The sequence below is a fragment of the Heterocephalus glaber genome, unplaced genomic scaffold, assembly GCF_053883595.1.
Source record: "Heterocephalus glaber isolate CG9 unplaced genomic scaffold, H.glaber_assembly_v1.0 deba00001547, whole genome shotgun sequence".
Lineage (NCBI taxonomy): Eukaryota > Metazoa > Chordata > Mammalia > Rodentia > Bathyergidae > Heterocephalus > Heterocephalus glaber.
The window spans coordinates 11615407-11641324 of record NW_028258340.1 but is presented as its reverse complement, the minus strand read 5'-3'; the positions used below and the strand labels follow the sequence as shown (position 1 = coordinate 11641324).

The following is a 25918-nucleotide window of genomic DNA, read 5'->3' as shown; positions in this document are numbered from 1 at the left end:
AGTTATTTTAAAACAAGCCACTTTGATCAGATAAATGTACAAAATGCTGACTTAAGGTCGCATAGGTATTCTTATTATACGACTTTTCAGAGCCTAAAATGCTAATGAGCAATGTGACAAAAGTACAGTTTCAACCTATTTGGCTACTTTAGTCCTTTTTATAAACAATTAACATTTCTCAGGAGCCCTACTTTTTGGAGCTCATTTTGGGACACTGGGCAAGGTAACTGCAAAAGTCTTTTGCAGCTCAGCAATACTATTATTTTCTAACAAGTTATTAATTATAAGAAAGAAAACTAACATAAGGTTAATCAAGAAAAAATGAGGCAGACTCCCAGAGAATTCTGGAGCTGATAGGAACTTTAGAAATTATCACTCTGCTTCTTTTGAAAGCAGCAAACAATCCTCAAAATATCTTATGCAGGACACCAACTTGTAAAATGGGTTAGTATAGAACTCTTCAGGTTGAACTGGGATAGATCTGCTAAGATTTTCCCTTGAGGCAGCCTGAATATACAGTCATCAGAAAACTCAATATTAATAAGAATGAGTTGAAGCTATGGAAGGCTTTAGGACAGTTAGCGCTTTTCTATATTTTTATAGAAAGGTCCCACACTCTTTCCAAATATTTCAATTTTAACTTTACTGTAAACTCTTTCCAATTAGATAAATAAAACCATTATGTAAGAAGAATTATAAGATATTTCTCTCTGGTGAAAAAACATAAGAAAGTTGACATCCTAAAATGTAATCCATGTACAAATGAGAAGCCACAAAGAGATAAAGAGGGGAACGATGTCGTTTAATTTGGATTTTAAGAAGATATTTCCAGTAACAGAAGGAAAAGGAGACTTAAGAAGTGAGAGGAAAGGTGATATCAGAGATACTAGATAAATCTGTCAGAACTTCGTGTATTTTATTTCTTGTTTATTCTTTAATATTTAATAGTCATTTTGAAAAGAATCAAGCCTATTTCAGTTGTGCTAGTGGAAACCACAAAAGAAAGGACTGCCGGTCATAGGCCAAGATTTTCAAAGAGGAATTGCCTCTCTAAAGGTCAGCATGGCAGAGACAAAAGACATCACTGGAGGTAGCCATCTTTCAGGAAAAGATGAAATCAATGAGGCAAAAGTCAATTCTACCAACCACCTCACCTAGCCTTGGAGTAGAAAGCCTCCAAAGATCAGAATCTTGTTTTAAAGAAGGCAATTTCTTTCAAGAAAATAGGGCTTCTGGCCTACTGCTCATTTCAATCCAAACCCCATGTTACCTGCTGCTTCTTGTTCCAGGATTTAGCTTTAGCTTGCTCTTTCCACTCTGATCTGCTACGTTAGTCTCTCTACTCCCTTCTTTTAGCTGCTAAATGTGTGTGTGTGTGTTTAGTTTTTATACTTTAGTTTTTATAGTTTTCCAAGTACTATTCATCAATCTTTATTTTCAGTCATCACCCCAAATCTACTGCAGCAATGTAGTAATAAAAAATAAATAAAGCAATGGCAACATGCTTTAAAACAACAACAAAATAGCTTTTAGCCAGACATTAAGGTATCTTAGTAAAAATAATCCACAGCAATATATGTGCACTCATGATTACAGCAGCACAGTTTGTAATAGCTAAATCTTGGAAATAGCCTAATTGTCCATCAACTAGTGATTGGATAAAGAAGGTGTGGGGTTTTTTTTATAAAATGGAGTATTACTCAGCCACAAAGAAAGATAGAGTAGAGACATAGCTAAATGGATGCACCTTGAGGCCATACTCTTAAGTGAAATAAATAGGACACACATGTGTAAATACCTAATTGTTTCTCTGGTGTGAGAAACTGAAAGTGTTAATGAGGACCAAGATGTATGATAGATATTGTGAAATAAGAAGAAAATGTTCAAAGGGGAAGGGGAACTAAGGAGGGGAGGCAGGAGAAATGAAAGAAGGAAAAGAAAAAAATGAGAAAAGAAGGAAAAAATGGAAACAAAGCATATGTATATAGGGAGGAGTGGAGGGGTTGAAAGGAGGGCAGGGGAATGGGAAAAAAATAAGAACCAAGATATAGCATGTACCGGTACAAATTCCCAATGATGAATGTGATCATAAGGTATACCTAAAATGTACCAATAAACTCAATAAAAAATCACTGTTTAGTGGATTTACCCAGCCTAGAATTGACTATCTTCTACAACCAGATTCTGCCTTTTTTAATGGTCATACTGTACCCTAGCCAAACTAGCCTCTGTTTACCCCTTAAATATGCTTTGAATTTTTCCAACTGTATCTACTCATTTCCTCAGCATTATCGACTCCTATAAAAATTACATTAATTCTTCAGTATCAGTAGTGAAGCCTTACTTCATTACCTGAGGAGGAAGTAATCTCTTTTTCCTTTGAATTCTAATATAATACGGAGCTTAGGCCCCATCTCAAACAGATATGCACACCTTAGAATATATAGCAGATTGTCTAATTCTAGGAGCATGAGTGGTTTACCTTCTACACCTGTATCTAGTCTGTATAAGGTGCTAGATCATTCCCAGTAAGGGTTCTGGTGGCCTACGTAAACAGACATATGGGAAACTCTTACACCGTACATGTTTAGGAAATATGTTGCCTACGTTTCCCTTAATATAGATTAGTGCTTCAAACTTCAGTTATTTACATATCATCTTGATCACTTTTATGATTTTTGCAAAGTGCATTATCAACACTAATTCAATTAATGTTCTTTCAGTTAAGTTATTCAGTTTAATGTTGTCTTATAAAGCAGTATGTGAAATCATGGGTTTGACGTGTTCTATATTTTTCTGATGCATAGCAGTTAATGTTCTATGAATTTTTCCAGGCACAGCATATCATAAGCAGTTCAATTTATAGAACACTGTTCATTCCTGTTTTAAATCAATCCAAAAATATTTGGTGTATTTTGTTTTTGCCTGGTCCTATTCTATTTTCCAGAGCAGTAGTTCTCAAATAAGATTAATTTTCACAAGGGGACATTTGCCAATATGAGAGATATTTTTGTTGGTCACAACTGGATAAGTGTGCTGCTAGCATCTAGTGGATTGAGGCTAGGGATACTGCTAAACATGCTATAGTGCATAATAAAAATCATCTATTCCAAAGTATCAATAATATCAAGGTTGAGCAATTTTGCTTTAGAGAAACAATGGTGAACATGAGAAGACAAATTCTCTGCTTATAGTGCAGTGACAGAATGCTAGAGATGATACTGTCAGTACATTCAAATAGGAGTCATCAGTCCACAGTTCTTAGCATTTTTTCTCTGGGTGCATGTCTTATCTAGGGAAGTCTTGCTGGCACTGAGCAGATTTACATTACCATGCCCTTTTTAAAAAATTGTGAGTTAACACTTTATTCATTTTTTTAGGGCTGTTACAATTTAGAAATGACAACTTGACAATGCCAAAATGCAATGTTCATTGTAATATTTAACTAAAATAAGGTAACATCCATGCTATTAGGAGCCCAGTGTCACTAAAAGAGTATACACTGCAAAATACAGGTTGAATACTGCAAAGTAGACATTATGTTTTAGATAGAGAGCCGGACCAACCTTATATTAATGTGCTACAATCTGCTATTATTTCAGTTCATCAAATAGCAAACACCATTTTATAACACTGAGTAATATGAACATGGATTCAAGTTATTACATATTAAAATACCAAGCAAGGTGTTAGGAAGTTCATTTATATACTACTTCTTTGGTGTGCTAAAATTTCCTGACTTTGAAGTAATAATAATAGAGCTTATATCATATTTTGTCTAATTTTTGGAAGTTATATCTTTGAGAACTGTGTCAAGATTTTTATCATGTACTTACATTTTTTTACTATAGTGTTTTAAGTTGTATGTATGGAAGGTGTACAATACAATTTTTATATACTTATCTTGCTAGACATAAACACAGTGCAGTGATGACTACAGTCAAGCATGGCCTTTTAAATAATGACAGGTTATATACATCTCGATGAAGAGCTCTAACCATAGGTCAAAGCATAAGCTTTACCACCAAACATACCTGAATTTGAGGCTTGGCCCACTTATTACTCGTTATCTGACTTGGCAAATTATTTACTCTCTTTAAGTTTTGGTTTCTTTACCTATAATGAGGTTATTAATGGTGGCTCTAATCGCACAGGCTTTAAGGGAGGCTTAAATGAGAACAGCTATAACTGCTCTTGATATGAGTAAGTAGGACCTGTGAAAATAATAACAAATTTTGGCAATTTTTCTCCACCCTAGAATATTTTGGTTCAATTTGGTTCTTGTGGTTTAGTTGTTTACTTGGTCAATCTGGTTCAATAAATGTAACTCTGACTACTTAAGAGAGAGGATATTATTATTATTTTACAAGCTGAATTGTGAAAATTGAAATTTAATTTTTAAGTTTTTGCTTCAGCAGCACTATTTAGCTTTGGGTTATACACCCCCCAACCCAGTTCTTTAAGTGCCTCCTTTGCTATTTTTTTATGCCCCTCATATACTCTCACCCCCTTTTTCCTAGCATCCCCATGATAGAGTCTGGAAACTCCTATTCCTGGTAGTTATTATTCTTCCAGCAAGTTTCTGAGATTCAATTATAGCTAGCTTTCTTTATTAGTTTCAAAACACTGCAGGCTACATTTTAATTTACAGAGCTGCACTTCTATGTTGGCTTTACTTTTCAGCCACATAACTCTCTCATGGCTGGTTAGGTAGGTCAATCACTTCACTGTCTCCCACTGTCCTCAGGTCATTATACTAGTTTCTGGCCACCCTATGTAAGGCTGTGCTAGTTCTAGTGTCTAGTTCTTCTCCAAGCCCCAAGGTCCTTCTAGTTGTTAAGGGCAAGAGGGCCTAAGGGCCCTGCAGCATACTCTAGGGATGAGGTATTCACTGGTGTACATTCCCTCCTCATAGTATCTCTTAAAGGCACAGCTGTCTTCAGCTGCCTCACGGTTCTTCTGTAAGAGCTTAATTCTACTAGCCCTCTGGGAGCTTCACCTTTATACCTTTTCTGGTTCCACATTCTTCAAATGAAAATTTTGGTAAAATAAAAAGTTGGTATTTGTTGTGTATCTACTATAATATGGCAGTTTCATGTGCATCATATATACTCACAATTCTATGAAGTGGATGCAATAACAACTATTCACAAATGATAAAACCAAATTTTAGAAAAAACAACTTCCTCACATTCACACAGCTAGTAAAGAGAAGCATCTCAAGACTGTTTAACTTTTCAACTTATTTCCATCAAAAGTGTTAATATTAAAATTCAATGGTTTTCACAAACAAACCTGTGTAACTGGCATCCAGATCAAGATTTAGAAACATTCCAGGATCTTAACCTAGAGTTTCTGACACTAAATCCGATGTTCTTTCAGTCACACGTGTAATATTCACCAAATATTTCCTTAAGGCTTGTTATATATCACTAATTTTGCTAAACAATGGGGAATTAATTAATGGCAAATAAAACACATGTGATCCCTAATGTAATAGAAATTACATTTTATGAGGAGTCATATTTTTAAACTATAAAGGAACTTAAGTTCTTAAGAAGAATTTAAAGAAGTTCAGTATGATTTCAGAACAGCAAACAAGAGAGATCAAGCAAGACATAAATGGTCATATCATACCAGGCTTCACTGGCTGGGAAAACATTTCTACTTCAGTTCTAAATGCAGTGCAAAACTATTAAGTGATATCCTGGTGTTCAGAAAAGAACTTTAAGGGCTTAATTCTTCAATTATTCTAAATTTTAGGTACTTCCTACGTGCCATTCACTTCACCAGATCCATATCTCAAATGTATAAACACAATAGCGAGTGTAAATCTTCAGCTATATTATCATACATACATATCTATATGTATAATATACAAATATTAAATACTAATATAATAGTTTATAAAGTTAATTATAACATTAAAATATGATAACATTATCAAATATTTTAATCAATATATAATATGTAAATATTTACACATGCAGCTTCCCACTAGGCAGCAACACCAAAATGCTAACAGATATTTCTGAATTTCCAGATACTTATTTCCTAGAATCTGTGGCACAAAAGTAAGCCAGTTATGCAGATGAAGAAAGGATACATTATTTGACTTTGTTTTCCAGTCATCCTCAGATTTGGATACAGTAACATATATCAAAATCATCACAGTCATCTTTTCAATTCAACAGATACATAGTGTATCTACTCAAATTTACATTGTGAGTAGATACATGGACAAAAATCCATGGTCTCATGAAAGCTACAATATAGAGAGCAAGAATATAAAAATTTATGTGTTCATTTATTTAAACAAGCAAAATGCATAATATGTTAAATAGGAATAAATAGTGGTACATATCAGGGAGAAAATAACAAGATAGGAAATAGGACAGGAATTATTTAAATAATAATCTATACAAGACAAGCCCTTCTTTTCTAATACTTACCTTTTCCTAGTTTATTTATTTATGACACGGTAATTATTATACACCAAATGTCTCAAGACTTTTTTGGCAAAAGGTCAGAATAAATATTTTAAGCTTTCAAGCTTTCTATCATAGCTACCTAATTCTGCTATTGCAACATAAAAGCAGTCACAGAAATAAATTTGTGTGTGGTTATGTTTTAGTAAAACTTTACTTAAGGGCACAAATTTGCATTTTATGATATTTTCGTATGTCATGAAATATTATTATTTCAATTTTTTTAACCATTTAACCATTCTTGGTTCATGGCTATTCAAAAACAGGCAAAAAGTCATTATTTGTCAATCAATGGGGTACACAACAAAATGACTTATGAATTGTCATAAATCAACAAGTCAAAGAAACAAGAGGAAGTTCAGCATAAGTTTTATTGAAACACAAAGATTCAGCACTATTGATAATGACAGAAAATTTTCTAAAATCTTTCCAGTGAGGGATTAATTTTATATGGCAGTGGATCTTTAATTTCAAGTGTATGATACAATATTAAAATAATGGTATAGCCATCTAAATAAATCATGTTAAAACTATAGAGGCACCTCAGTGAATAAGAAGTCATTAGAATCTACCTCAAACTATCTGGGTGCCCTACAATTCACTTGATGAAGTCAACGGTATTTCCTAATAAAAACAGTTTATTTTAACCACAGTAATGTTTCAATTATCACTTCCATCCCAATATAACACAAATGCGTATATTTAACTTTGACCTTTCCTCTGAACTTCACAATTTCAAATATCAGAAAAATCTATACTTGGGTACCTTGCCACCACCAGAAATACTACAGATTTAAAATCAAAAATTTTCTCTACTACACATATACTACACTAGCTCCTCCTCAAATTTCACAGTTATATTAACAATACCTTCACTAATTCAATGGAAGTTTTACATTGATGACATTTTAAGATATTAATTTTGTTTTTCCTAAAAGTTCACTTTTTCTTCTTTACTCCTTACCTACTACTGGCCCAAAAAATAACTATGCCATTCTATGTTCATTGCTTTAAATGAAAGTCGAACTTGGTTGGGAAAAAGAAACAAAACAGTTTTTCTGTTTTATAAGTTACTTGGGGGAGATCAGAGATCTCATCTTGCAGAGACAAAATGGTTGAAGAAAATAGTGAGAATAGGGGTTCCTGCTTCCAATCCACTCACCCACATTACCTCTTCCAGGCTAGAAAGAGGTTAAAAGGGAGGATAAATGTCAGTGGAGCCTAGGATGGAAGGGCCAGAGCTGAAGGTACCAAACAGAGTCAAAATGAAGGGCCATTCTTAGTGAAGGGCATTTCTTTAATGTCCAAGTGCCCCTGAGAGAGAGTTCAGAATCTACAGACCTAAGACCAGGCATATGGACAGAATCCTTCTTGGTACAGCATGCTGAGGGCCTCTCTTGTACAGAAGCCCTTGCTGATGACCTCCTTGATAGAAGAATGCCTGTCCATGCCTGAAGTTTTACCCAGTCCCCTTACAATTTTTCCCATATAGAAACCCTTCCTAGCAGCTTCACTGGACCATAAGCTTCAAAGAATAACAAGCCTTGGACACCATGGAAGTGACAGTATTGGTAGTTAGAGTAGTCAGGGCAAGCATTGTACTCAGTAGAATTTGGAAAAGAGTGGAGTTGAAAGGAGTGGAAGTCTATTAGTAACAAGTAGAATGATTCCTTATACAATAGATGAGTTTTACACATTTTTGATTTTCACATAAATGGAATGATAGTGTATACTCTTTTGGATCTATCTAGCTTTTTTTCACTGAACTTTTTGTTTAAACACAGATTCATTCATATTGTTGTATGTAGTTATAATGGGTAAATTCTCACTACTGCCTCCATATTATATATATATATATAATACACATAAATATACATTATATTTAAATATATTATACATTATTTATATATAAATATATGAATAAGTAAGGAGTAAATATATACTACCGATGGGCATTTGGGTTGTGGTACAGTTTGAATGTTGGTTCTCCATAAAATTCTTATGGTGGATCCCAACATGTAGTGTGGACAATATTAAGAAGGAGGACCTTGGGGATGTGAATACATTATGATGACTCCACTCTCATAAATGGGGCTAGTATCCTTAAAAAAGAGATTTGGGGGAGCTCATCAGGCCCTTCCACCGTGTGAGGAAGGAGTAAGAAGGTACAATCTTTGAAGTACAGAGTGAGCGCTCTCAGACATCAAGTCTGCTGGTGTCTTGATCTTGGACTTTCTAGCCTCCAGAACTGTGAGCAATAAAATTTCTACTGTTCATAAAGTACCTAGTGTCTTATAAATAGCATCCCAAATTGACTCAGACAGGTTGTTTTCAGTTTAAGCAAACTTGTAAAACAAGCACCCATTATACAGGTTTAAGGCCGTGGCAATATCCATGGATGAATCTAATATAACCCATCAGTAAGAACTACTTATTTCCTTTGCTCTAATACCTGACCACAGTTTTTCCAGTCTCACTATCACAAACCCTTGTCATACTTCTTCATTGACAGTATGTTCCCTGAGGACAGGAAGTATCTTTTTAAAAATATATTTTTGGGCTGGGGATTTAGCTCAGTGGTTGCCACCACCACCTGCTTTGCAAGTGCAAGGTCCTGAGTTTGATTCCCAGTACAAAAATATATATATATATTTTTTTATTATTTTTAATTGGCACATAGTAATTTTTATATATTTGTGGAGTACAGTGTGACATCCAATATATATGAATAACGTGTGGTGATCATATCACGGCAATGGGCATATTTATCATATCAGATGTATATTATTTATTTATGTGGAGAACATTCCAAATCCGACTAGCTAGTTTGAAATATTCAATTAATTCTTGTCAATCATTCAATTAATTCTTATTCTGCTGTGATCAAGAGCATTTAGAAGTCATTCCTTCTATCCAATTACACACCTGTCCCTATGAATCATCTTCTCTCCATAACTCCCCCTTACAACCTTCTCACGCTCTGGCAACAACTACTCTATTCTCTATTTTTTGAAATCAACATTTTAGCTTTCATATATAAGTGAAAACAAGAAAATATCTTAATTCTTTGAATCTTTCATTGAATATGCATTGAGTGTGTACTCAAGGATACCTACTGTACATGTAAAATCATTACTCTCAAAGAATCCTTAAATACTTTTAATGTAGATATGCAATTATCATTTTGACATCTTTGTTTATAAAGTCCTAGATTAAAAAAAAATCCCACTTTAGTTATCTCGCAGCATATGAACTATCCCTGAGGTCCAGCTCTCCAATACTAAAACAGATTAGCAATAAATACATACCTTTCCTTATCTTCAGCAAGATGCTCAGAGGCAGGTAATATGCACATGTAATAGTAAAAATGAAGAGTTAAATTCTGGCAGGCTATTTGAATGTAAAGCCCTATCAACTTATAGCTTTAGCATCATCAGAACCTGAAAAGAGGCTTTTAGCATAACAATTCATAAGAATTAGTAACAGATAAAACAATGCATTATCAGATCATTATGCATACTAATTCTTCTAATCTTTCCAATCATATGACTTAAATATAGTACTATCATTACCCTATTGCACAGATAAGGAACTTGCTACAGTACATATTGATTAGACAATTTGCCCAAGGTCATAAAGTAAAGTGACAGAGTGAAGATTGTAATCAAGGAAATTTGGCTCAATGATACACAAGAACATATTCATGACTGGGGAGGTGTGGATTCTACAATTTAATCCAAAATTAGATTGAGTTGTCTGTGAGCAAATAAATGCATGAATTTTATTTTGGGGTTTTTTTGGGGGGGTCCTGGGGATCGAACTCAGGACCTTGCGCTTGCAAGGCAGGCACCAGAACCATTGAGCTAAATCCCAGGCCCTAAATGTATGAATTTTAAGGATACTTTACATATGTAAATGAAGCTTTACAGCCATTAAAAAAGATGAGAAGAGGGTTTACAAAGGAATAAAAGAAAACTTTTTAATTGATAGCTTGCTTCATTATCTTGATTGTGATGACAGTTTCATGGATGTATATACATTGTATATACAAATGTGTCCAATTTTATATGTAAATATGTGCATGTGTGCCAACTATACTTCAACTATACCTCAATAAAGCTACATGCAAAAAGGATGAAATAGATCTGTAGATGAGCCAATCACAAAAAATAAAAATAAAGATGTCCAGATGATATTGTGAAGAAAAGATCTATAAAGCAGTATTCATAACATTTTATATACATATAAACACTTATGTAAAATGTATTATGTACACATAGCTTCTGACTTACAATGGTTCAATTTACCATTTTTTGACTTTGCAATGATGTGAAAGCAATATGCATTCTGTAGAAACCACACGTGGAATTTTCCATTTGGATCTTCCGGGGTTAGTCCAATCTTCTCTGGCAAAGCTGGGCAGTGGCTGAGACCTGTAGCTCCCAGTAAGCCAAGCCATCACAAAAGGAAACAACTGACATTCAGCGTGCTATGTGGCTAAGCTAGGACAATCAGTAGATTGGGTGTAATAAATGTACTTTCCACTTTGGATATTTCCAATTTATGATGGGTTTATTGGAAATGTAACACCATCATAAGTCAAGGAACTTCTGATATAAAATGTTATCTCAGGGTTTGGTTTTTTAGGTTTCTTTATTTTATGTTCAGCTTTTGGTAATGCAGTTTTCACTGAGGCCTGCATTAGCAGATATAAATCAGCCATCTGGGAAGCAGATCCTTCAGCCCCATTCAAGTCTTCTAACACCTGCAGCCCAGGCCAATATCTTGATAGCAATCTGCTGAGAGACCTTGTACCAAATCCTTCCTAAGTTGCAAAGCTGCTCCTGGGTTATTGACTCCCAGAAACTGTGTGAGATAGCACACATTTGTCATTTGAAGCTGCTAAGTTGTGTAGAAATTTCTTATGCAGCAGTAGATAAAAATATACAGCATATCATTCTTTTATGTAATATTTAAAGTATAGCATACATAAAGAAAAGTGTACAAATCATAAATAGATATAGATAGGTGAATTTTCATAAGGTGAGAACACTCATGTACCAGCACCCAGATTAAGACACTGAACAGAACAATGCTACCACCCTTGAAGCCCTTCTCCCTCCCACTATCCAGTCACTACCTCTCCAAAGCATAGACACCATGGTTATTTCTTATACTATGAATTAGTTTTCCATGGTTTTAAATTTCATATAAATGGAAGCATAGTGTATCTTTATTTAAATCAAGCTTCCTTTGCTAACACTGCATATTTGAGATTCATCTATATTGTTGCCTATAATTGTAATTCAATCATTCTCATTACTGATTCCATATTAGGTATATTCCCCATTTATCTATTCATTGTACTGTTGATGGAGACCTGAGTAGTTTCAAATTTAGATTTATTACCATTAGTGCTGATACATTCTTGTAAATGTCTTTTGATGAACTTATCTATCTACTTGTTTTTGAGTATATGCTTGGAACTGGAATTACTGACTCATAAGTATGCCTATATTCATTTCTGTTAAATAGTTTTCCAATGTGGTTTTACCAGTTTACACTCCCAGCAGCAGTGAAGAGAAATTCTAGTTGCTCTACATTGTTGAAGACTCTTGGTATTACCTTTTTTAACCTTTACTACAGTATTCTAGTAGGGGGCAGTTGTATCACACTGAGCAGTTTCCTAATGAGTGACAAAATTGAGCATCCATTTGCATGGTACTTGGCCTTTTGGATGTCTTTTCTAAAGTGCCTCTTTCAAGTCTTGTCCACTGAAGCATATATTACTTCTCAGAACAGTGAAAGACTATTATTTTCTAAAGTAATTATTTATCTATGGTGTTGTGAGAACAAATGCCTTTGAACAGTAGAATAGTTATTAAAACAAAAATGAAAGGTAGAACCAATAATAGGAATATGTTTAGGTGCTTCTTCTAAATCTAGGATGCTTTAAGAAGAGAAGCAAGGAAAATAGTAAAACAAAAGTTAACCTTAAAGTAAGAAAGACAGGGCCAGGGATTTAGCTCAGTGGTGCTACTGCCTGCCTCTCAAGTGCAAGGGCCCAAGTTCGATCCCAGGTACCAAAAAAAGAAAGAGAAAAAATGAAGAGTCTAAAATGAAGACAATGCATATGGGTAGGATTTGCTTCTTTAGGTAGATTGGAAGGAAACCATATAGGAGATAGCTCAAGAATTATATGTGAACCTGAGTCACTTTCCAGAAAGGCTATTCTGGGAGGAAAAAACAAAAAAAGAATGGGCACAGGTAGGCTCTAGCCCTATTTTATAGTGCTATCTAATTCAGCGCTAGTAGGCAAACAGTAAATATTCTGCAAATGGAAAAGCATATCACCTGTAAGTGTGGTCCCATTACATCACACTTTTCAAGGGTGAAATAAATGGTCATTTATATATACCCTTGAATAGCCAATAAATATATACTAACCTTGTTTTAACCTCACAAGCCTATATCAGGCTTCACTTTCTTTTTTTCTGTTATAAGTTACCAGAATGTACTATGGCATTAGCTGCTTATTTTTAGTGTACTGATTAAATTTTAATAAGACTCTTCAGATAGCAGAACAATCAGTTAAAGAAAGTTAATGTTGCTGGACAGGATCAATGCATAATGGATACCATGTGTGAGTGAAAATGTAGAAGAAAAAACAATGTGGCTTTGGTTTTAAATATCTTAGGCATATCACAGCATGGAATTTTAGCCCCAAATGTAATAAAACTGGTGTTTTAAATATGATCATACGAGAAGTTCAAATAATCCATTTTTTTCAATAAATAAGGTCAAATATACCAAATAACTTCAAGAGCTCAATACAATCAAATCGGAAAAAATAGGTTCTCACATTTAAAACTCTCTCATTACCCTACTGTGAATGCATGCTACAAAAAATGACATTGAGAAATCACTGCAAATAGCATATGGGACAAATTTGATATGCTTCTGAGGCTTTGAAAGAAAGCGTTCTTTCTGTGACATGTATTAGTTTTGCATCACTATCTAACAAATCATGTCACTGCAATGAATATGTTTAAGGATATTACATTAAAGCTACTGGGAGAACCAAAATGTAATAGCCTGACACAGACAATTAAAACAACCTCAATTCAAAAACTGTATATTCCCCAGGATAAAGTTCTTAAATAAACAAATTCATAGCTTATTCGGTAAAGATTATTTCTGAGTAAAGGTCCATTTCCTATAAATATCTTTAAAAAATATTTCATATTTCCCTATTAATGCTACATAGATAGAATTATATTCTATAAAAGCATGAATGTAGGTTTGTTTATAGGGCAAAATTAAAAGGCCCTGCAGAAATGCTTTTTTCCTTTGCAAACTAATACCTTCTCCTACAATAACAGCCCAGACTAAATCACAAGGATGAATTCCTAAGAGAAGCTGATGTTATTAGACAATACTAACCACAGAGGGAAAAAATTAAATAAATAAAGATGATGGGGATGTCTGGGTTTAAATTGTCTGCACTTTTGTTTTTACATTCCTCTGCTCAGTCTAATTGAACTAGAGAGCTATGAATTCTCAGACAAAAAGCAGAAGAGAAATGAAATGAAGGACCTGGAGAGCCTACAAAGTAGAAAAGGATCTTAATCACATTTGAATAAAAATCCCCAGCCCCCAAAGACAGATTTAATTTCATGATGATGTCTTATTTTGTTTAATACTGGCAGGAATCATGTGTGCCTTATTTGATGCTATATCCTTATAATCATCACTACACCTCACTCATACTAGATATACAAACTTTATTTAAAAATATATATTTTAACAAGTTTAATGCACATAATATTCTATTTTGTGTCCCACTTTTTTAGCTCATATAATAGTTTGTTTTGTGTCCATATTTTGTATGTAAGAATATTCCTATTAAACACTTTAAAACATGATACTGGCTGCATTACATTCGTGTACCATAATTTAACTATGTCCCAAATGTTTCACCATTTGGAAATAAACTCTGTTACACCTACACATTAAAATTTTTTGCAGCCCTTAAGAAATGAATCTACTTTTCTATTAATATAAAGCAACAATGCACATATATTTTAAAATAGAAATTGTTCTCATTGCTGACTGTTTCCTTAGAATTGATGAAAGAGAGAAACTAAATTTGGATGTCTTGAAATACAGCTTATGCTTTGAGGTAAGCAAGCATATTTTGGTGGGAAAATTAAAGAGAAGTTTATCAACTCTTCATACATGTGAAAATTAACTTAATGAGCTTGCTCTTTATTATCTATCTGAAACAGACTACATAAATTAAAGTTATACTACAATGAAGTGGAGATAGTGTGACAGTCAAAGAGTTGGATAATAGAGGGTGAGTGTAGAGTAATTGATACCAACGAGGCAACACATACCAGGTCAGTCTGCTCTATTCCTTAATCAGTTATGAGATATTTGAGAGACTGTGGTTCTTCTCTTATAAAAGGCTTCTTGGTGAAATGTAGGGAGACCCAGGAAACTTGGGAAGGAAAGGCCAAGATATAATTTCTGTATACATTGCTATGGGGATTATTTTATACATATTATAGGTTGTTGCTTTAACTTCCAAACTATCTTATTTAAAGTTCAACTGTTAACATATTTCTATGTATTATCTAATTCGCATACAGATTATCACCAAATCATGACAAAATGTACACTAATTCACACATTAAATTTAGTATCAAATTCACGTCATTTACCTATATTATATGTATTTTTAGGGAAAAGTTAAAGATAATTTATTTAGTCATATAATAAGATAAAATAAAGTTTATAAATGAAAAACATTTAAGGAAAACATGACAAAGGGAAAAAATCAAGAATACAAAACATAAAGACAGGATTCAGGTCTGTATATAAAAAATGGCTGAAAAGTCCTGTAACTCTGATAAAGAAAGAGACAAAACTCCTAGCAGCCAATGCCAAGAAATCCAATTAGTTATATGAGCCATGGCATCATTAAGATGAAAACAAAGCAGTTTCCAAGAAGCTTCATTACTTACAATTTGAAATTAGAGAGAAAAACTGTTCCCGGTATCTTCAAAAGAAGAAATGTAGTGAACAATGCCTTCAATGTCCATATATATAGTAAATACAGTAACAAATTTGATAATGAAATTTCTTATACCTTCTCTCTTATAAGTAGGCCATTGCTAAATAGCACAGAAGCAATGTACTCTATAGTTGTATGATATATTTAGAAATTGGCCGACTCAAGTAATGTCTTGAAACAGCCTAGACATACAATACATCCAAAAGAAATACCATGCCAAAGGAAACTCATTTCACCTGGCTGATCCAGACCAATGTCTGATGGCAATTCTATGAACAAAATCTTAAAAGATCTGACTCATTTCAATGGACCTTCTCCAAAAGGAGCAGCAGTCCTGAAGGAAATGCTAAGCAAAATTATGGGGTAAGAGAATTCAGAATGTCATTTCATTCTAAATTTTAAAGGGCAAAGGATTATGGTTCATTTGGAAGTAGCCTTAGATCCCTAAGAATTACTATCCCCAGCAGCAGACTGTGGAAAGCTTTCCAAGTCAGTTTTCCAAATCTCGATATCCCTGGGATCAATCAGTCAAAACAAAACAGGATGTTTTCTATTATAGAGTTATGGCTAAAATGTAGCCCTAATACCATATTTTGGAGCTCAACGATCTGGAGACAATATAGTAAATGTTCGGGGTACAAGGGTACAGAATAAGGGGAACATTTTTCTGGACCTTTTTCCACTTTAGCCTTCCATTTTCATGTGTGTTAAAATATCTCTATAAATCCCTTCTTTCCCATACTTACATACTTTAAAAAAAAATCAGAGTTAGTGCAAGAAAACAGAGTGCAGAGGGGATTTTTTCTGAAGAATATATTTTTTCTTTTGCTCCCTCAGCTCAGCATTAAGAAGAAAGAATATTTATACCAATTTAGTTAAGCTGCACATTAACCTGCACATTAACCCTGTGAGTCCAGAAAGACAAATAATATATTTGTTTTACCAGTGAGAAAAATAAGGCTTGTTTGGGGTACAGAGCCACTATTTGATTAGAACCTATTCTACATCCTAGGTCTGATTCTTACTCTAATGCTGTCCCCACTACAGTGTTGAGCCAAGAATTGAAAATTTTCAGCTCTTGGCTGAAAATATATGTTCTATAGGAGATTCTAATATTAAAATGGTCATTTTTGCAAATCACAATTAAAAGCAACAAATGCAATGGCATGTAAAGCTGAATCATTGCCTTAGTTACTTTTCTTTCCAGGCAAAGACAAAATACCCAACACCCAAAGTTAAAGGCATAAGGGTTTCTTTAGCTCACAGTTTGTAGAGGTTTCAGTCTATAATCAGCTGGCCCCAAGGCAGAATGGCACATGCCAGAGAGGCATCACAGAGGAGAAATAGTTCATGGTGCCCACACAGCAGCAAAAGCAACAAGGGAAGCTTAATAGTGTCTTTCTGGCCCTTTTTATCTTATCCAGACTACCAGGTTAGAGCGATGCCAAACCAATCAGTGGACTGATTTAGTAATCACACACTCTAGATTCAGCCACCTCTGAAAAAGCACTATGACCTCATGAGGCTTTGGGAGGACATCTAGACATAAACCATAACAATCACATATCCTAAGACAAGGCTCTCAGAGTTCTGCTCTCTTTTATTTGCTCTTCAAGAATGCTACAAATTGCTGGGGATGGTGGCACATCCCTGTAATTCCAGCACTCCATAGGTTGAGCCAAGAGGATTGAAGTTCAAGGCTAGCTTGAACTACATAAGAAAATACATAAGGAAAACTTGCATTTAACAAAGAAGAAGAAGAATGGAAAGAAAAAGAGGAATGCTACAAATTGAGTCAAGCTAGATAACTACAAATGCTGTATACTTTCCCACTTCCAAGCCTTTGTTCACATCATTCCCCTTTACTTAAATATGTCATTCATTCCCTTCTGGCTTATTTGAATCTTAAAATCATTATTAATGCTGTAATTTCCCTTCTCTTTGGAAACACATTTCCCTCAGCCCAGCAGGATATTATCTCTCTGTCCTCTGAATTTCTATAGTATTCAAATCTGTAATACTTATTCTTATTTGTTCTCTAATTTTCTAACTATGCATATTATGTCACTCAGATTGCAAGCTGTTTGAGGGAAGAGACCATAGTTTGGCCTCTGCACTGAAAATAGCATCCAGTCCCCAACTGGCACAAAGAAAATGTTCAGTAACTGATGGCTGAGACACCAAATTTGTCTTTTTGGCTACCTTTTTTTCATTGTAAACTCAACCAATCTTTTAATTCCCCATTTTCCTCTTTACATTTCTTTTTCTAATCTCCCTACCCATGATATAAAACCATATGCTTCAGGGCCGGGGATTTAGATCAGTGGTTCTGCCACCTGCCTCCCAAGTGCAAGGTCCCAAGTTCGATCCCCGGTACCAAAAGAAAAAAAAAAACACACCATATGCTTCAATAGCGGATTGAATGTGTTTTCTTGGATGATATATATGGAGAATATTTTGTATTAAGTCAAATGAGACACCCACACATGGCAGACAAGTTAGGAAATGCATATTTGACTTGCTGCTTCATAGTCCCTTATGTGCATACTTATCATTTATGGAACAATTCCTCTATTGGTATGCCTTTAGGATGGTTTCTTAATTATAAATAATGCTGCAAAATATATATATATGTATGTATATATATATGTGTATATATGTATGTATATATATATGTGTATATATGTATGTGTATATATGTAGGTATATATATGTATATATATGTATGTATATATATATTCTTGTTATTTTATGAGATTAAATTCCTAGAGTAATTATTGTTAATTAGCCACCAAGAAAGATTGCAGCAATTTCATTTTCAACCCAGTATACAACAGTTCTTGCTTATACAGACTGAGTGCCTCAGGTTGGCAGTTGGGGTGAGGAAGTAGAAGATTGGGAGTCAAGGGAGGAATCCTTAGGAAGGATTAGATCTTTAAAAATAGATTTAAAATAAAATAATGGACATGGAAGTTCCCACTATACTTGCTTCTCTACTTTTTGATATACTAACATTTTATTATTTAAAAAATTTAATACTGCCTATTCTGCACATTTGTCAGCAATAAGTATAGCCTTTTGTGATTTAACTTTGTGAATTTAATATGCTAAAAATGGTATCTTATTACTTTAGTTTACAATTCTTTGATTGCTAGTAAGATCAAATATATAATATATAATGTATATATGGGATAGCTGTATATTTTATTTTATAGCTTTGATAGAATTGTGTGCTTTGTTCTTTATGGATGTGCACAGTCTCTGTTCTAAATTTTGAAAGCATACAAGAACATTTTCTTCTTAAAAAATAAAACTTTTACCCAAAATAACTACCACTCTTAGTAGAATGTTTACATATGTGCCCTTATTCAATCTTTTTCTCCTCAGATATATGGGTCTCATGGGGAAAAAATGCTCCATTACCAAATTGAACATAAATTTCCTAGAGTAAATTCAAAAATAGAGAAACTTTCAGAAAACCTTTCTCTTTCCATGAACAGCTGAATAGAAGGCTTGTGGAAGAAATCTTGGTCTTTTACCACAGGGATTAGTCTAACAGATATCAATGCAGAGTTTTTCTTCTACCGTACTAAGGACAAGGAAGTTTATACCTCAAAGAAATGTTCTGTATTCAGAGAAAGAATAAGACATTAAATTTGACCACTGTCTAGGGAACACAATAAGAACACATAACTCATGAGTCACAGGAAGGACTCTCAGAATGCAGTGGAGAAGAAAAGTAGGCGGAAGCATCAAAGATTAGAGGATGGTAAGAATTTCCAGCTGTTCCCATCCTCAGTCCAACCATTTTAAAGAAGGTATCTCATTGATAACCAGACTTTTTGTTAATATAAAAATTAAATAAACTTACACTACAAATAATATCCGCAAAATGCTGCAGCCCTCTATTAAATTCACTTCACAGAAGGTAGGAATTGAAAGCTAAAGGCCATCTAGAATCACAGAATCCTAGATGCAGACAGATTCTTTTAATATTAATGATTCTATCATTTACAGAATTAAATGTTTTCCATACTGCTGAGGCCATTATGTAATTCACTGTTACTAAATGAGTTCCAGACTGCTAACTACAAGTTCTTGGAACCATATTCTCTTGGTACTATTACTTATTTCTACCTCTTACATATTCTTCATCTTGGAAATAGCCAAAATATGTTTAATTTGAAACCATGAGCCAGACCACAGTTTCAAAATAGATACAAAGAATTTGAAGTAAAAGCAAAGAAACAAGTTTTATCCTTGAGATTTAAGATGGTGAGTCTACTTCTAAAATATGTTAAATGCATAGCATAATTGACTGGGCATGTGCCAGGACACTTTTAACAGAGGTCTCAATCATAAACCTGATACTGTAGACTACCTACACAAATGCCATCTACAAGGACTTTGCCCCCTGCCTTTTTCTAGTATAAGGGCTGGAAAAGTTTTCAGATTCCCTTGCAACTAAGGGGAGCCATGTGACCTAGTTCTGACCAAAGTAATATTCTTAAACTATTCTTTTCAAGAAGATATAGTTCTGGCAAATCCTTCTGCCATCTGCTCTCTTTCTTCCTGCATGAAATACAGATGTGAGGTATGGAGTGTAGCCATTATACAATCATGAGGGTAAGAACCATTATGTGAAGCTTGGTAGATTGGAAAAACAGAAAGATAAGCATCCTTGAAGATGCTCACCCTGGACTGTTTGTCTCTAAACTTATCCTTTGAAATTGCTACATGCTTATCTAAGTTTCTATTGCTTACATTTCCTATTACTTTTAAACACTTTCTACTAACATAACAGAAATAGATGAATAATAATGGAGCTCTCTACTTTAGTACAAAGAGGGAGAAACAAATTAAAAATACAATAAACACATCTTAGAGGCTATGAAAAACATTAAGCATAAAATAAGAATGGTTACATTATGTACACTCAGAAAAGATATGAAGGCTTCACAGACAAAGCAGTTTAAGATTTCCAAGAGCAGAAGCTAAAGAATACCTTACTCAGCCTTCTGTCCAAACTTACCACCTCTATTGTCATGGGGATAAAGTACAGAAACATGAAACATTATAATACAACTTCCCATTCTTCCAACAAAAATTAGTAAGAATTTACTACAGCCAACTATTGTGCCAAGACTCAATAATTACCAAACTGACGTGAAACCTGTCCTCGTGCTGCCTAGTCTAATGGTCATCTTCAAGACTATATAAACAAAGCAGTCACAACTTAGTGGCTATGTAACTAAATTTCCTATGCTGCTATGTCTGGCCTAAAGTCTGATCTTCCAAGTTTTCCAAACTAACACTTATCCTTTTTCCTTATCACATAGTAATGACCTCACTCCGAAAATAAATAGAAGGAAATCATGTTGTCATTTGTGATCATTAAAAATCTCAGTATAATTACAAAGCTGGCAAAGATCCCAGGAGATCAAGTCAGTTTATTGTGTAACTCACAGTTTCAAAGCCTCTGGAGACAATCAGGATCCAAGTGCTTTAAAAAAAATTTCCTCACCATCTATTCACCTCCTTGGAAACTGCCTCTTAAATGTCTAGTTGTAGTATTAGCTAAGAAGGAGAGCCAGTCGTAGGAAAGGCTCCTCCCACATACCAATGTAGCTACTAAGCTAAGAAGAAAAGTCTCTGGTGAAGCATTTCACAAAACTCCATGGTAAGTAGTGTAGAAACCTAATACCTCACGCTGTTAACTCTAACACTGACTGACTCCCTGTTCATATCACATAGTCATTGAAATTTGAGGGCAGTCCCTTGAAAATATAGCTCCTTATCTCCCATTTCCTTGAAGTATTCATCTACCTCAGAGACATTACAGTAAGATACAGGGTAGTAATTAATGTAGTCTGACACAGAATCAACAGGAATGCAACTGGGTCCTCAAAGGAACCAAACAAAAACCATTAAATTATAAATGAACCTTTCAGAATCATCTGGAAAACATATCCTGCTGCCAACATGCATTAATATCCATAAAAACATTCTTTAGCCTTACTTACCTTGTTATTCTGGTCTAAAACTGTTTTTCACATTTTCAGTGCTCAGTCATGCGATTAAAGCCTCAAAGACACTTGGAGCACTGGATTTCAACTCTGGCTACCTGAGGGAGAAAGAGGCTGCGTATAGGTGGATCCATAGTTATAGGTCACTAGAGCCAACAGCAAGATTCCAACCATGACCACTTAGTGAACGTGAACCCAGAAATCTCAAATTTGTATGGAGTTCCTCAGTCTGCCTATATCACTGAGTAAATAGAAACCTACAGCAGAGAACTGAAGGCAGTTTCTGAATTATGATGTTGAACACTTGGAGAAATCCCAGGTAAGAGTTCCATACTAAAACCTCTTATAATAATCACACTGACAAGACAATGCCATATCTCTAATTTCAGTGAAAGATCAATGGGGCTTTTTTGATCTCATTCCCATTCAATATTGAATTCCACCTACAGTAAGGCCTATAATTTTCCATAATGATATCAAGACCCCACATAATTTCATACATGTGCAGTAATAGGAGGATAATGAGCCATAAGCCAAAAGTGTTGGAAGTTGAATTTTAATGAATTTTATAGTTTAATGTGTGTAGCTATACTCTCACATTTTAATTCCAATTCATTCAAAATTTCACTTTTGTTATTCTATACTCTTAATTCCATGATAATTTCTAGGAGCTTCCTAATTTCTATATACAGGTTTAAGATGTTCTTGTTAATAATATCATTTACTTTGGCTGATTTATGAGGCAGAAACTGCAAAATGATTTAATTATCTGGTTTGCTATTCCATACAGTCCATCAATGAATGAATTAGATAAAAATAGGAAACACCATTACAGGGATCACTCCTAAAACAATTCATTTATATAGCAATATTTAGCAAAGTATATCAGGACAGATTAATCTGTCAATTAAAATTATTTGATAAAAGATACAAATATTTTCTTTAATCATCTTCTGAGATAAAATGTTAACACTGTTAATTTACTAATGCTCAGTAATTTATTATATGAACTTCATGGCATGCACTGTATTAATAGAGTAAAAGAAAAAGCATTTGGTTCAAAACAACTGTAAGTAATTTTTTTTAAATCTTCAGATTCTGTGAAAATTATCTAAATTTCAGCATAGTTTAGAGTGGTGGAATTATACAGGCTGTGTATAGCTGCCAAAGGGATCTGTTTATCTCAAAAATTTATCCCTCCTCTACTTTCCCCATTATATGGAAAATAAGAAGCTGGGACATCACAAGATGCCACCTTACCAACAGTCACTTAAAGTAGTTTCTAAGAGATTACTCAGTAAAGCAGAAATTTTTTTATTTATTTGTTTTTTCCTCGGGAAAATATTCCTGAAAGCTTTCCAGTTCTGAGCATGATGGATTCAGAAACTATAAGATTCCCCTCCATCCTCTGCAAATATACCCACAGAAAACAATTACAAAACCAGGATATAGTAGAAAGAGAAATAAATTTAGGGTGCTGAAGAATAAGCAGAAGTGTACAGGCTCTGAGGAAGAACCCACAATTGCTGGGAGGGATGGAGACAGGAAGTTATATAAATTAAGTTTTCATCACCTGAGCTTTTAGCCTTGGCCAAGTGCAGTGCTTGTCTTGAACAGCAGCTAGTGCATGAGGGGGGAAATGCATGAAAAAAATCCTCTTTCTTCTGGCCTAGAGAATCAGAAAAGCCAAGTTGGAAAATGCTGAACAAAGTGTGGGAATACTAGGGAATAGAGCCAGAGAAGTAATTCCCAAAATGTCTATCTACATCTCTAATTGAAACCTGAACCAAGATTGCATGAAACAGATGCAAAGGAAAGAACAATTCTGAACTGGGAACAGAGCTGCCACCCTGAAGACAGTGGTGAGTGAAGAAAGTGTAGGAATTCACTCAGAGGACAGAAGCTGATGTATGTGCCTTTTAGTCTGAGATTAGGCATAGTCAATGCACGTACAGAAGAAATGGGAACAGATGAAAAACCCAGTCATTTCTAGGCCTGGAAAGCCACATAAAAAATCCAATAAGCCCTTATCATTGAAGAGAAAGAGATAAAGAGTAGAACTAAGCCCCTCTCTTCACATTTCTAAGTAAATTGTGAACCATGTTTATGCAGACCACACTTCTAATGGCCTGTCCAAAAAAGATAAGAGCTACTTCAAAACAGTAGTTAGATTTTCAAGCCCAAACAAGAAAACTAGCTGCTAAAACAAAAGAAACAAAAAAACAGCATGGTAGTAGCATATAAACAGATACAAGGACCAATGAAACAATACAGCCCAGACATAAACTCACAATTTACAGTTAAATGATTTTCCACATAGCTGCCAAGAACACAATGAGGTAAGGACAGTCTATTAAATAAATAGAATATGAAAACTGGATATTCATATGAAGAAGCATGATATGGGAATTATATTTCATACCACATAAAAATCAACTGAAAATGGATTAAAGACTTAAATGTAGGACCTGAAACTGTAAAACTACTAGGAAAAAAAAATAAATGTTAGGGGAAAAGCTCCATGACACCGGTGTGGGCAATGATGTTTTGGAAATGACACCAAATGCTTTGGCAATGGAAAAGTATACAAATGGGATTGCCTTAAACTATAAAACATTCTATACAGCCATGGAAATCATCAACAGTGAAGAAACAACCTATGGAAAGTGAAAAAATACTTGCAAACTATACATCTGATAAGGAGTCAATAGCCAAAGTTTTCAAGTAACTGAAACAACTCAATAGCAAAAATAAATAAATAAACTGATTAAACAATAAACAAATGACCTGAATTGACATTTATCTAAAAAGACAAATAGCCAACAAGTATATGAAAAATGTTCAGCATCAGTAATCATGAAGTAAATGCAAATTAAAACAATTAGCCATCACACTTGTTAGAATAACTGTCATAAAAAATCTGAATTTCAGAGATATATCTACATTCTCATGTTCATTGCAGCATTATTCATAATAATTGACATAGGAATCAACATAAATATCCATCAAGGGATGGATGAACGAAAAAAGAACACGATCCAGCCTTTAAAATGACAGGATTTCATGTCAATTATGACAATATGGCTGCACCTGGAGGACATAGTGTCACATGAAATGAGGGAGGCAGGCAAGGAAAGACAAATGGCAAATGAACAAAGAGCATCAGGTGATAAATGCTAAAGTGGTAAATGTCTGAGTAAATATAAAAGATCATTTTCTGCTTTTTTTCTTAATTTCTCTATAAAACAAAAAACTGTTTAAAATTAAAATGATTAATAGAGGCCAGGGATTTAGCTCAGTGGTGCAGATGCCTTCATCGCAAGCGCAAGGCCCTGAGTTCGATCCTCAGTACCAAAAAATAAAAATAAAAATAAATAAAATACTATTATGGCATGGGGGGAGTGTGTTTTACATGTAACAATTATAACAAAAAGGACAGGTTATAGGCTTCTAAGTTTGTAAGATTTTCCTACATTACTTGAAGTAATACATTATTATGTAATTCGGTGGACTATGGAAAGCTATGACTGTACATTGTAATCCCTAGAGCAGCCACTATACAAATAGTATTTAAAAAAAAGAATAGCTAAAATATCAATAGGAAATATAAAAGAGAACTCTTATTCTAATACAATAGAAATAGAAAACTTAATACTAAAATAGGTGGGAAAGAGGAATAGATGAAGAAAAAATAAAGGATATGTAGAAAATTTAAAAATAAAATGTTAACTTGTCTCATTCCAATCATATTAATAACTATATTAAAGACTACTGGATAAGATTCCAATTAAAAAGCAGAAATTGTAGGAAAGTAAAAAGCAAACCAAAGAAAATATCTGATGTTCATAAAACACTCATTTTAAATATCAATACACAGATATGCTTAAAGTAAATTAATACAAAAAATATACCTTGCATAAGCAAAAGGCTAAACTGAGCATTAATATCAGAAGAAAAATTTCAAAATCAAATGTATATGATAAAAAATGACACTTCATAATTATAAAAGGATCAATTCAACAGGAAGGTATTTGTGCCCAATATGTATATATCCCACAACAGTTTTAAAATACAGGAACAAGAATTGATAGACCTGAATGGAGAAACAGGCAATTTCATAATCATAACTGGATATTTTAACACTCATATTTTAACAACTAACTGAACTAGAAAAGAGCTCAACAAAGATATAGAAGATCTGAACTATCAACTGCTTTGACTCACAGAACAATACACTTAAAAATTGCTGAATAAGGATTCTTTTCAAGGCATATGGTTCACTTAGACATAAAACAAGTCTTAAAATTTTACAAAATATTGAAACT

General features: G+C 34.0%; 1 protein-coding gene across 4 annotated transcripts in view; it reads right to left on the bottom strand.

The window, feature by feature from the left end:
• Prrg1 (proline rich and Gla domain 1) overlaps positions 1 to 25918 on the bottom strand; it is a 102102-nt gene that overhangs the window by 58365 nt on the left and 17819 nt on the right. The window contains exons 2-3 of one of the 4 annotated variants that reach the window (XM_087189870.1): positions 21591 to 21691; positions 9797 to 14991 (exon numbers count right to left, since the gene is read on the bottom strand). The exons of 2 other annotated variants lie outside the window; for them this stretch is intronic. In XM_087189870.1, coding sequence (XP_087045996.1) covers positions 9797 to 9843 — 47 coding nt within the window. In that variant the 5' untranslated portion in view covers positions 9844 to 14991; positions 21591 to 21691. The remainder of the gene's footprint in view (positions 1 to 9796; positions 14992 to 21590; positions 21692 to 25918) is intronic. One more of the 4 variants, XM_021262582.2, reaches the window with a different exon arrangement.